Source organism: Streptopelia decaocto (assembly GCF_964273445.1).
Source record: "Streptopelia decaocto genome assembly, chromosome: Z".
NCBI lineage: Eukaryota > Metazoa > Chordata > Aves > Columbiformes > Columbidae > Streptopelia > Streptopelia decaocto.
Window position 1 is genome coordinate 25,283,598 of NC_138657.1, and position 12,127 is coordinate 25,295,724.

Here is a 12,127-nt window from a genome sequence, read left to right on the forward strand (position 1 = left end):
AAATGAAAAAGACTAACATGTAAATGTTGCTAGCTTTTTTATACTGTCTATTTTTAAAATAAGTTATCTTTAGTTATTTTTATTACATCTGGTTTACATAAAGCCTAGCTGAAGTTAAATGGAAAGGCATAGGCTCAGCTATACTGTGTGATATTGCCACATTCCATGGTGACTGTTTAAGTTATTTACTGAGTTTTGCCTCTTTCACTGTACTCAGACAACTTGAAATTATAAGCAGAGAAACAACAAAAGACATACAAACTTACACATGGGTTAACTGTATTTTTGAAAGTTTATTTGCTTTGCATAGAGGAAATCTTTAATTTTTCTTGATTTCTCTTTGGAGACATAATGACAAGAAGATATATTAAACCTCAGTGTGTAAAACCTGTGTTTTATGAAGAGAGTTGAGGCATATATGAAGAATTTCTTTAACAGAGCTTGAGTGTATTGCAGGAACAGGAACCTTAGTTATCGCATCCACATAAAGCCACCAGGATCGTTTCATAATCCCCTTTGAGTTCATCCTGTCAATTTAAACACAAAACCCCACAGTGGTTAGGATAATGGTCTCAAGTGAAATAAATGTCAGTAAGCATTCCATATACATGTACCAACCATGGAGCCTTCACCTGCATAAATTAATCACTCGATAATACATATGTGTTAGCCACAGACTGAGCTTGAACCACGTACCCTCATTGAAATTATTCCTATGACCTAGGAATAAACATACACATTTCCAGAGTGGAACAGAGGTAGGCCACGCAAGTCAAAATCCTGGGAGGCCTCGTTGCATAAATAAAGACGAGAAGCAGAGAAGATTTCTGTCCACTGAGGAGCATATGGTTTCTTCTCTAGGTAAAGTGAAAATACGTTCCTTTATCAGTGTTGTCCAATGTTTGTTAATATTAAACACTATACACCTTGTATGTAGGATTATCTCAAACTCAGACTAATCCAACGATAATAGCTGATTCAGCATAGGATTGCTGGTTCAGCTCAGAAGTAACATGCATGATATGCATTAAGTATGCATTGAACTTATTACACATGCTGTTTTTCTCGAATTTGAGTTTACTTTTCTGAGACATAAGAATTGTTTAGTGTAGCAAATCTATGCCTCAAGGCATTTAGATGTAATAAAGACTTTAGAATATGCTGAGGTGATGTGATTGCATATCAAATGACACAGCACACACACACTACTGGTGGAAGACTAAGAGCTATCTTTGGCACCTACCTGAAAAAGTAGCAGACAGCGATAAAAGTTAAAGAGGTATTTTGACGTACGTGGGCAGTATGTTTCTACTCTAAACGAGGTGTTTATTTAGTTTTGTTTCATTTTTTAACGTTATACACTAGCTTCCACCAATCTGCTTTGCAAGTTTAGCTTCCTTCTAGTCCCTCACTGGCTTAAATTTTCTGGAAAATACTTCGGATGTTCTGTCCCCTTCAAGAAGGAGGTTTTACTTAAATCACCTGGAAAGCAGGTGTCATAACTCTTAAGTTAACAAGGTATTTCTAGGATTACCTCAAGTGTTAAAAGCCAATAGGCAGTTGTACCAACTATCTCCCACAGAGCTCTTAGTGTAGTCATCTCCACTCTTGTGCCAATGTACTTTTTCTCTGCCCCAGCACAAGAAGATGATAAGACGATATTCTGAGACACGTGGCACAAGATATTGCTATAGATTTGGTGACAAAAACATTGCCCTTGCAATGCCAATCATGGAGCACCTGGGTTACTCAGCTACAATGAGTTACTCAGGAGGACTTGGTGACTGAGAAGCAGAAGAATTAACAAACTCCTACTGAGCTTCCCAAATAATTTACTAGTCCTGTATTTCATACATCACCTGAGAGGAAACCTACCATAATGGCTTGGCAGAGAGAAATGCCATACATCTTCTTGTAATAGCCTTTGATCTCATTCATATCCACTTCATGGCGTGAAACCATGATTCTGATGAGGTCTTTGTGCCGTGTCCCACAGCCCTACATAAAAGGAAAAGAAAAAAAAAAGTTAAAAAGTTTTTCTGTCATTGAAATATATTAAAGCAAGTTCTGTGTGTTAATCCATGAGATTTCTTTGTGGGTGTACACAGCCCACATCCCATTCCCTTAACATCTCTCAGGAGGGAGTCCTCTCATATCCCCCTTCTGTGCCCTATGAGCACAATTCACTTCTGGCAGCCTACCTCCACTCCTGGATTTCCTTTCTAAGCATTTCTTTAGCTGTTTTCTAGCAAGAGATACATTCTTCACAGTGCTTGCTATATGCCAGAGTCAACTTAGATTTCACCGCCTTTTAAATTTTTCTTAGGTGTGTGATGAACCTTATTTTCATAAAGGTTCACTCGTTTTTTTTCATCTACCGTTCCTAACCAGTTCACCGGAGTTATGAAAGTACCTGTCTGCTAAACTGTTTCAGGAGCTTTCTAGGTGCTATACAATCTAGACTTACCTGCCTTTCAATATTTTTTTAGGAGGGCAATGAACTCACAGCACTCCTAGCCAAGTCACAGGAGTATACTAGAGCATTTCAGGATCTCCACCTGACTCACTCAGCCCAGGTTCCAAATTTTCCAGAAGGACCATGGATGTCTTGCCAAAGATCAGGCTTCTACTGCGCTCCTGTCCTGACCTGTAAGTGCTTTCCTATTTAATTTTCACTTGTATTTTTGTGGTTTCATAGAAAAGTTCCTGTTGGCTTTCTGTCACTGTCTAGAGTAAAAGATAAATGCATGGATGGACAGATGCCTCCCTGAATACACTATATCAAACAGACAGCTACTCCTACGGAAAGACATGCAGAGGTTTCAAAGGAAATAACAGAAAGAGAGAGCAGAAGACACTGAAATTCCTTCTGCAGTCCTGTTTTATCACATAAAGAGCTTAGAGATCTCTAGATAGCTGGTTATTTTTCAGCTTACAAAGCACCCCATCTTTACAAGGGGAAGTTCTCTCTCTGGGTTACCTTAATTGCCATGTGGAGTTTCTCAGCAAAGAAAGCTGGTTTGCTTGTGGCACACTTCACTGTAATGAAACAATGAGACAATGTCACACCTCTGATACATGTAACGAGTAACAAAAGGCAAAGAATATCCTATTTATCTCTTTCTTTGTTCCCTGTCTTCAAAATATTCCTTTCCTCTATCTATTCTGAAAATAATTCAGTAATGGGAGAAAAATTGCAAGACTGTGCTCCCTAGTTTACTGCCACAAAATTAAGAAAGATGTTGCAGTTCCCAAGAAGAAGGAAGTGAAAACAGAGCTGGAGGTTCAGATCTGGTGTTCTGTAAAGCAAGTTACACTGAATACTTGCTCTTCACTTGTGGTGTTTAGAGGCATCTGATGGGACTGATTCTTTAATCCAAAGCTCCCCTGACTGTGATACAAAAACTGAAAACAAAATGAGTGTCTGGCTTCTGATTCAATCCCTAGTCTACTGGTAAGAGGGACTTAAGTGAGTGACTGCCTCACTTTATTGTTCATGAGGACGATGGCCTTCATATATAGCTATATTCCAAACCTTCTAAGAGTGATTTCTAGAACAACCTTACAGAAGGAAATTTGTTATATTTTTAATAATTGTCTATTTTAAATATCTTTGAATAAAATTCAGAGGAGGTCTGGCTTTATTTTTCTGAAGACATCTTGAACACATTTGGATCTTTGATGCATATTGTGGTTCTTCTGACAGCTCTTTTTGGCATATTGACGTCCTGTAAGGGTCTTCCTATGTTGATGACACATCTGTTCTTACAAGAGCTTTCTGTGTATCAGGAGAGATGTTTCTGGTCATTCATCAACTTGAACTGACTCAAAATAACTGAAATAAATCACTATCCTCAGACTAGACTTTCCGAAGTATAATTTAGCAAATTTCTCAGTGAAACACGATAAGGCCAGAATGGCTTCCTATCAGAGCAATTGTGATGGAAGTAAAAAATAGGTTATCGTACGGTCAGTATATCTACTAGTTTACAATCTGCAGAACCACTTACCAAGGGCAGTCAGGCATTTCTCAATATCACCCTTCATCTCCATATCCACTACCTGGTTCATGTCATGCTTGCTGTATTTGGTGTACTTCTGAAAGACTAAATGAGGGAAGAAAACTCCATGAGCAGTGATGAAAATATAGTGTTCTATCTGCATGGCCTCTGCCTTATCCTGCCCTCACTGCTGCAGCAGTGCCCACAGATGACTGATCGCAGACCACCTTTCTCCTATTTCCTGGCCATCACTGTGTAAAGAACAGTGTTACTGCATGGCCTGGGGGACTCAGCGTAAGGAATGGGACTTGTTGATATGGTAGCATTGGTGTTCTCACTGGTAGGGAGAGAGGTGGTCCAGTGACTCAGCAGGACCCTATGACATTAGATGATACATCCCCACCCAGGGCAAACTGGCCGAGGAGCAGTACCATGTGGGGAACATATAGAACCCCCACCACATTGATCCATTGGCCTTGTGTTCACTAGCTCTGTGAGACTTCATCCAAACAGTTTTGTTAACAGCCTAAATGATATGGCTCATCACCAGTATGGAAAGAACAGCCAAGCTGCTAGCTGCACCCTTAGTAAGCAACCATGTATCCTGTTACAAAAAACAGCAGTCAGAGTCATGTCTTGATAATCTGTATCTTCCCTGAGTTCATGAGTAGGCCATATTCAAAATACAACCTCTGTAAAAACAAAAAGTTTCTTCCAACCTACCCCTTCGGAGATGTGGGTAACTTCTTGCAGTAAGAACAGTAACAAACACATTAATATCTGTCCCTTTCATTTGCTCTCCTGCTTCATACAAGGCCTGTCATAAAGAAATGAAAGTGGTAAATTTAACATCAGCATAGTGAAGCATGAACAGAAATACTGTACTTCTGAGACTACGAGCCAAAAGCAGCCATTTCTTGTCAGTAATGAACTCAGGCCTTTGATGGAACCCATAACAAAACCCCGCAGATCCTCAAACTAACTCTAGCTCCATCAAGTAGTATTTTGCTTGTGTCATAACTCTACCTAGACAGCACTATGCAGCTGCAAAACCTACCTTTTGACTTTTACAACCACTATCTAGCTCTCTTGGATATATTACACTCTTGAATGAAGATAATTTTCATATATTTTGGTATGCTTCCAAACTGCATGGGTGTTTGGGACTAGTAGACTTTCTTTAGACAACCAAAATTATCTCTGATATGTTACTGGACAACTATGAAAGAGCAGCCTAAGCACCAAGCACTCCTTGTCTTTCCGGGAGGGAATTAATGGAAAGCAAGAACCAAATCAGTCTACTTCCTTTTCCTCAGGTCCTCAAACCTCTCTTGAAGTAATAACTGAAGACCTCCTCAGAGCAGCAAAGAAGATGTAACAATATTCTCCTCTACCAAGAGCAATAGTATTGAAATTTTGAGCTTGGGCAGAGTAGTAAATTACTGAACTTTAATTTCTAGGGCTGATGACAAAACTAAAATCCTTCTGTAACAGGAATGAAAGCAGTATTGCTCAGTGGCCTTTTCTTGGTCAGATTTTAAAAATAATATAGTTTTTAAAGTCACAGTAATGTAAGATTTCACAGTTGAAAACTCAGGAAATACTACGAAGGTTTACCAAGATTTCACCAAAAATAGTCACACTAATGGTGGAAGGAATAAGGGAAAGATCAGTGACTTATTTTAGAATTATTTAGAAAATACTGTGAGCGTTACCCAATAATCTTGAAAGGTTCATCACTTTGAAAATATAGTTATAGACACCATACGTATAGATACCATACAGAGTTCATGTTGGTCAAGGCATGGTAGCTGGTTCCGCCTACACTTGAGCACACCTTAGCCCCTCTATTAAATGATGCTTTACGTGACCTAGAAGAGGTTTTGCAGAAATGTTTCTGGAGCTAGATATTAGGATGAAAATTTCATTTTCTTCAGATATCAAAGCTTACTCAAACATTGTAAAATACAGGGTGTTTCAAAAGATGAACACAATTTCAAAGCAAATAGATATCAAATTGAGTCCATCTTCTTGAAACACCCCGTAGTGTCCCCTCAGAAAAGATTGCTACAGAGTGCATAAATCTCTGTTAGATACAGAATGCACAGATGCAGGCAGGACATTTGCAGCCAGAGTTTGTAGTCTCAAGTAAGTCAGATGAAGAAAGACGCTCTGAAGAGTGCCAAGTGTGATCTTACCCTGGCATCATTTTCAGCAAGCTCATCATTCACATGAGGATTTTCACATCGGTCAGCCTATATAAACAACAAAAAAGTTAATTTAATTTGTTCTCATAATCATCCAGTTCATCACAACTCGGCATTTTAGAGTTCTGCCCTACCATCCTCGTACATAACTCAGGACATAATTGCAGGTAGATACAGTTACATCAACCATTCTGTGAATAAAGGTGTATTTTTTAATCAGAGTTCACATTCTAAGGCCATCAGCAACCCATTTCTGAAGTCCTACATTAAAATCCGCAGAAAGTATTGTTTCTCATTGTGCAGCTTAGGGTTTGGAAACTGTGATTTCCTGGCTGCTGGCAATTCAATAACTCCTTTCTCGTTGTTTTGAAAACAAAACCTGAAAATCAAAATGATGCACGTGGACGTATCCAAATATTCTCCTCCACACATGTACAAGCTTCATAGACATATACTCAAGAATCATGGAATCCATTTTTAATGGATTTTAAAAGGGTTTTTTGTTGGGCAGCTCCAGTGTTTAGAGTCCTCTGATTTTGAACAAATTCACACAAGACTTGTTTGCTCCCTGTCACAGTATCTAACTACTAGAAGCATATCTTAGCAGCAAGCCAAAAGCCTTGAGTCTGTAATTGAAAGTACTTCTTCTTTTTCTCTTTCTAGTCTATTGACAGAGCTTCATTCCTGTTGTTTTTTCACATTCTTAACAGTTACTACATGCGCACACACACACACACACAAGAGTCTTAAAAGCATAACTAATAAACGCTGATAAACATCACTGTTTTTTGTATTGCATTTGAGATAAAAGCTCATCATCGCTTGGTTAAGAACAGTAACACATGGTCTAAGACATGTAAATGAAAAACAATGCAAGGAAATAGATGTTACCTGAGCGCTTAGCTATTGTGTGCCTTCTCTACTATAGTTATAACAACGTTCATTTTTTATTATGAGTAACATCACCCAAAAAACTTAAGCACAGCATACCTTGGCAAGAGCAACCAAAGCTCTCTGAAAGTCTCCCGATGTGTCAGAGATAATGTCTTGTGTCAGGTCTCTCTTCAGTACTGAAATCAAACCAAAAAGGGTTTGTGATTCATTTTAAAATTGTCAACTAGGTTGACTAGATGATCACTAAAGGCCTCTTCCAAATGAAACCATTCTGTGATTGTCTGATTTTTTCAGCCTTTCCTTTGTTTCCCATTTAGATATGCCCACTAGCCATGCAGTATTCTTACTTTCTCTCTATTTTACAAGAGAAGAAAAGCAGCTGGATTTTATTTGCATCCTAGAAAGCGTCTAAATGCATGGCCCATCCCATGAGACAGTTGCAATTCTGGAGATGATGATGTGCCTTCTCTTTCTGAATTGGGATCTACATAAGCCGGGAAAAAGTCAGTATGACCTCCTGCAACTGTATCAAGATTACGTGAAGCTTCACTCACAGCCTACCTTGGTGCCTCAGCTTCTCATAAGGAGAAGTGGGGGTGTGACTGTAATGTGCCTATGTGCCTGCTATAACGTTATACCATTAATACTCCTTTCTTGCTCTGAATTACCTTCTTTATAGTATCTGCAGGCTTCTCTGATCTCTTTGTTGTTTCTTGAGGCCAGAATCTCAATTAAGGTATCTTCATCAGTTCCAAGCCCCTGATAAACATGGTTGAATTTTTAGAAATGCTATTTTATACCACAAACTTAACATTTAGAAGATCAGAAATAAGAAGAAAATCAAGGACTTGGCTTTGAAGTCCCCGTGTGGAACAAGAAAGAAAAATGACGAACAGTGTGCTTCCATACATGGTTGTGATGGCAGCTCTTTTAGAATTAATTACATATCACATCTCATGTCACTGGCACCCAAAAGAAGCACTAAAGGGACCAACAGTGCACATCAAAGATAGAATGTAAAGCTTACAAAGAAAAATATTCCCTTTCCCTTTTTGTTTTCTCAAACGTAAACGTATATTAAGACTAGAACTTTCGACCATGGGGTCTGCAAACAGTTTTCAGAAGGCAGAAAGAGTTCATTCTCAGAACAGAATACCATTTTCAGCCAAACTCCTCCAAGCCTGAAATTAAATGGAGATTGCTGGATATGGTTCTGAGAACCTGGTTTACAGGTATAGATTTATTTTACAAAAGGGAGTTCAAATGAAGACAAGACACAAGCTTTAAAATCCAAGTCCAGTGTTCCTTACAGGCCCTGACATTATTTATACTTTTCAGGAGAGTTTTTCTCAGAAGCTTTTGACTTACCTTCATACAGGCTCTTAATTCTTCAGCATCAAACTGAGCAGGAGTTTTGAGCAGAGCCACAACAACGTCTTCCAGGTGGCTTTTCAGAACTTGTTTCATGGCTTCTTCCAGACTCTGTGACAGGAAGCATAAGGAACACACTAAGCTAGAGAGAAGGGTAAAAAGCTGCTGTTCAGCTACAGTCCAAACATCGGGTCTAATCTTTGAGGATTCTTAACCTACATCATTCCTTTAGCTACTAGAAAGAATGGTGAAGCCCTACTTGTTTTTCATTGGTCTCCTTTGTGGTAGTCAAAGTGTCAGGGTTTTTCAGTAAGTACTCGGGAGAGTTTTCACACAGTCAGTTCAGCCACGTTCTCTCATTCACGCATCAGAAGAAGACTCAGAATAGGCTTTTTTTTTCAAGAGAAGGAATTACTATATTGCTGTTATGATTATGACTGACTTGCTTATCTGGATACCATTTTAATTCACCCAGTTATTGCATAGAGGATGCAGAATTTGTAGTGGAAACCATGGATGTACTATCATGTCCTCCTATTCAAACCTGCAAGTCCTGAAGTTAAGATTTGGGCGTTCTTCATTCTCATTTGACCGTAACTTAGGGATTAAAAAAACAAACAAACAAACAAACAAACAACAAAAAAAGCAACAGTAAAGAAAGAAGGAGAAAATTGAAAGCAATTTACAATTTAGACCATTTCTAGAAACATGTGCTTATTTCCAAGATTCTCAGCATTCCAGGGAGTAGCAGTTACACCCCTCAGCAGTAGAATAACACTACCTCCTGTACACCCATCCCTACACCAGTGTGGGTATACTTGTGGAACAGAGTTTTGGTCCTACAGCTTTCCTGTCCTGTTTAATTTTTTTTCTGGACTTAAATAGTCAGAGAGATGCCTCCAAGTCCCCTTATCCATTTCTCCCATTCTCCCAGCAGGCTGTCTCCCAGGTAGTGCTGAAATCTTGGCATTATCAGTCAAGTCGTGAATTAAAGGATCCCCAGGGCATTCAGAAAGATGAAAAGTCAGAATTTCAAAATCTGTTTTTATTTCCAAAGAGTGGCTGCTGTTTTCAAAGGCTCAGCACTGGCAATAAAATTGCAGGCTATTATAATTTTGGCATGGTTTTCACAAACTACGGAAGGCAGAGGACTGTGACTTTTGGTTGTATGAAACCGAAGCTATAGGTGCCATCTGAGCCAGCAGCAACATTGATATTCTGGGTGCAAATTTAAGCTTGGCTTGAATATACTTTACCTTTCCTTTAGCCTTGTGATAGGCAGCTTTGATCTGCTGACGCTGAGCATTTGTTCTTGTAGTCATGATGTCAATGATGGTGGCTTCATCCACACCTATGAGTCACCAAAAAAGCAACATGTCTAAGGCACTGCAATTATTATAGTGGTCTCTAGAGCGTCCTTTAGCCAAATAATAATTTTTCCATTTTATCATTTACTTTACGTCATATTTGGTTTTCTTGACACACTAAAGCTTAATCAAAGGAGAAACTAATCACCTACTGACTTACAATTAGTGATTTAGTGAAGTAATCCAACAAATACATTCCCATAGAACACAGAAAACTATGATTCTACAATTTCATATAGGAAGTCTTAAAGTGTTCTGAGTGCAGTACTCACACTATAGAGGAAATGAAAAAAAAAAAAAGTTAGAAGGCATACTCAATTAATCTCAGGACTTTGAACTGGAAAAGGTTTCAAATTACAGGCAAGTGCCAAGTGAGATTTTCATTACAAGAGAGAAGCACAATAGAAGCATTTGCTGCATTATCAGCGTATCCCCTGCCTCCAGCAGGCATTTCATTCAAATCAAATAAAAACCTATGAGTATGGTATGTTATAGTATGGAGTGATTCTCTAGAAATTAAATATTTACAGCCCTTCCTTCAACATATTTCAGAACTCTAAGATAGTATTAAGGTTTGAAATTGTAACACAGCATCAGGATGTCAAAGAGTTGAGATTCTTTACCGAATGGCATAACTGACTGCATTACCAAGCGCTGGACAACAGAGGCAAATGTCCTGCTTGCCATTGTCTCACGCTCTGATATTTTATTCTGCACAATTCTTGACTTTTCCTATGGAAGAGTCCTAATGTAGCAGGTTCAGTAGTTAGTCCTCTTACCCTTTGCAGTCATAGCTTTCTCCAAAGCAACAACATCAGCTGATGGATCAAAGTTAGTCTGTTGTGGTACTCCATGGACACATTGTGTACATTTCTGCAGAGGGAAAAAAAGAAAGAAAAATAATTAGTGCTCATTCCAAAGAACAGTTTTGCAAAGAAGCACTTTTAAAGGCCTAAGCAAACCACATATTTGGGATTGCCTGTTATAGGAGTGTGAAGAAACACACACAGCTTTGTAACTGCAGAGAACTAAACAGGCTCAGTAATGGATATGCTTAGGATGTATGTATTCCCTTCACACCTTTTACATTAAACTGAAAGTACTTCCTATATTGTTTTAGGCACCTGAAGAGTTGGTTTCCACAGGAAAGTTGGTTTCCATGGAAAAATACTCTGTAACTGTCATGGTAGGCAATTATGTCCAAATTTTAAAGGCTCTGCAACCACAATGAAATCCTACAGGCACTGCCAATGAAGTGCTATTAATTTCCCTGCTCATCTGATGCAAATTGGCTGTGTGTCACATTAAGGGACTTCACAGCTGATTCATCTCTAAGGTTACAAGCCCTTCTTGCATGTAAGGTCTTGGAGAAGTTTCAAGTCTCATCCTACGAGCAAGTGGAGAATTGTTACCCAACTTCTTTGAAATTTCAGACGTAAGCCACACTGTCTTCACAGGCATTATCTGCTAGCTGCTTTTGGTGAACTTATTCCTAGATGGGCACTCCCTAGTCAATGCATAAAGTGGTCTCAGAATGACTATGGGTGATAAATTCCACTACATGATAGATTACGTGGCTTGCCCCAAATCAGCAACATGACAAATCAACTTACTACATAGAGCCTATAACCCAGTAGCATGACCTTACCAGTGCCATATGGTTACCATCTTTTACAGAAGCTATAAAAAGCTCCAGGATTCTTACATGAAATACGTATCTAAAATTCCCCTTACTATGATATACGGTGATATTTTTTAAATAAGGAAAAACCCAAGCAACCATCCAACGTAACAAACAAAAAAGAAAATAAAAACCACCAACATAAAACAAAAGAAACAAATCAAACAACAGCAACCACCAAAAAAAAACCAAAACCCACAAACCAAAACCAAAATCACAAAACTAAACAGTTAATACCAGAAAATTAAAAAAAAAAAAAATCAAAATAAAGCAAAATGTATGTGAAAGACCTTGTCCAGCTTATGCCTTTAAATCACTTCTAAGAATACATGATTAATGCTCTCAAAATGCGAAAATACTTACAATACATTCCTGCTCCAGATTTTCCATGAACCATGCCTGTTTCAGAAATTCTGATACCACAGCCATGTTGACAGAGTTTCTGGGAAGAGACACATCAAGTGTCAAATCATTTTTCATCAAGTTACAAATGTTTTCCGTAATTTTGTTTCCTTTTGGCAAGTGACACAATGCTCCGCAATTGCTTGCACGTCCCTAAACCCTTATCTACTTGCAGAAGTTGTAGATTAGAGATAGAACAGCATG

The 12,127-nt window shown here is 38.6% G+C and overlaps 2 protein-coding genes across 2 annotated transcripts in view; both read right to left on the reverse strand.

Moving 5' to 3' along the window:
• LOC309451076 (annexin A1) overlaps window positions 1–12,127 on the reverse strand; it is an 84,629-nt gene that overhangs the window by 43,663 nt on the left and 28,839 nt on the right. The window lies entirely within an intron of this gene.
• On the reverse strand, window positions 417–11,950 carry LOC309451181 (annexin A1; the record flags this gene model as incomplete). Its single annotated transcript, XM_082074710.1, has 12 exons — window positions 417–527; window positions 1,876–1,998; window positions 2,981–3,039; window positions 4,011–4,106; window positions 4,725–4,818; window positions 6,200–6,256; window positions 7,199–7,278; window positions 7,771–7,861; window positions 8,471–8,584; window positions 9,730–9,824; window positions 10,620–10,713; window positions 11,885–11,950. The coding sequence occupies 12 exons, from the start codon at window positions 11,948–11,950 to the stop codon at window positions 468–470; spliced, it is 1,029 nt and encodes a 342-aa protein (XP_081930836.1). The 3' UTR covers window positions 417–467.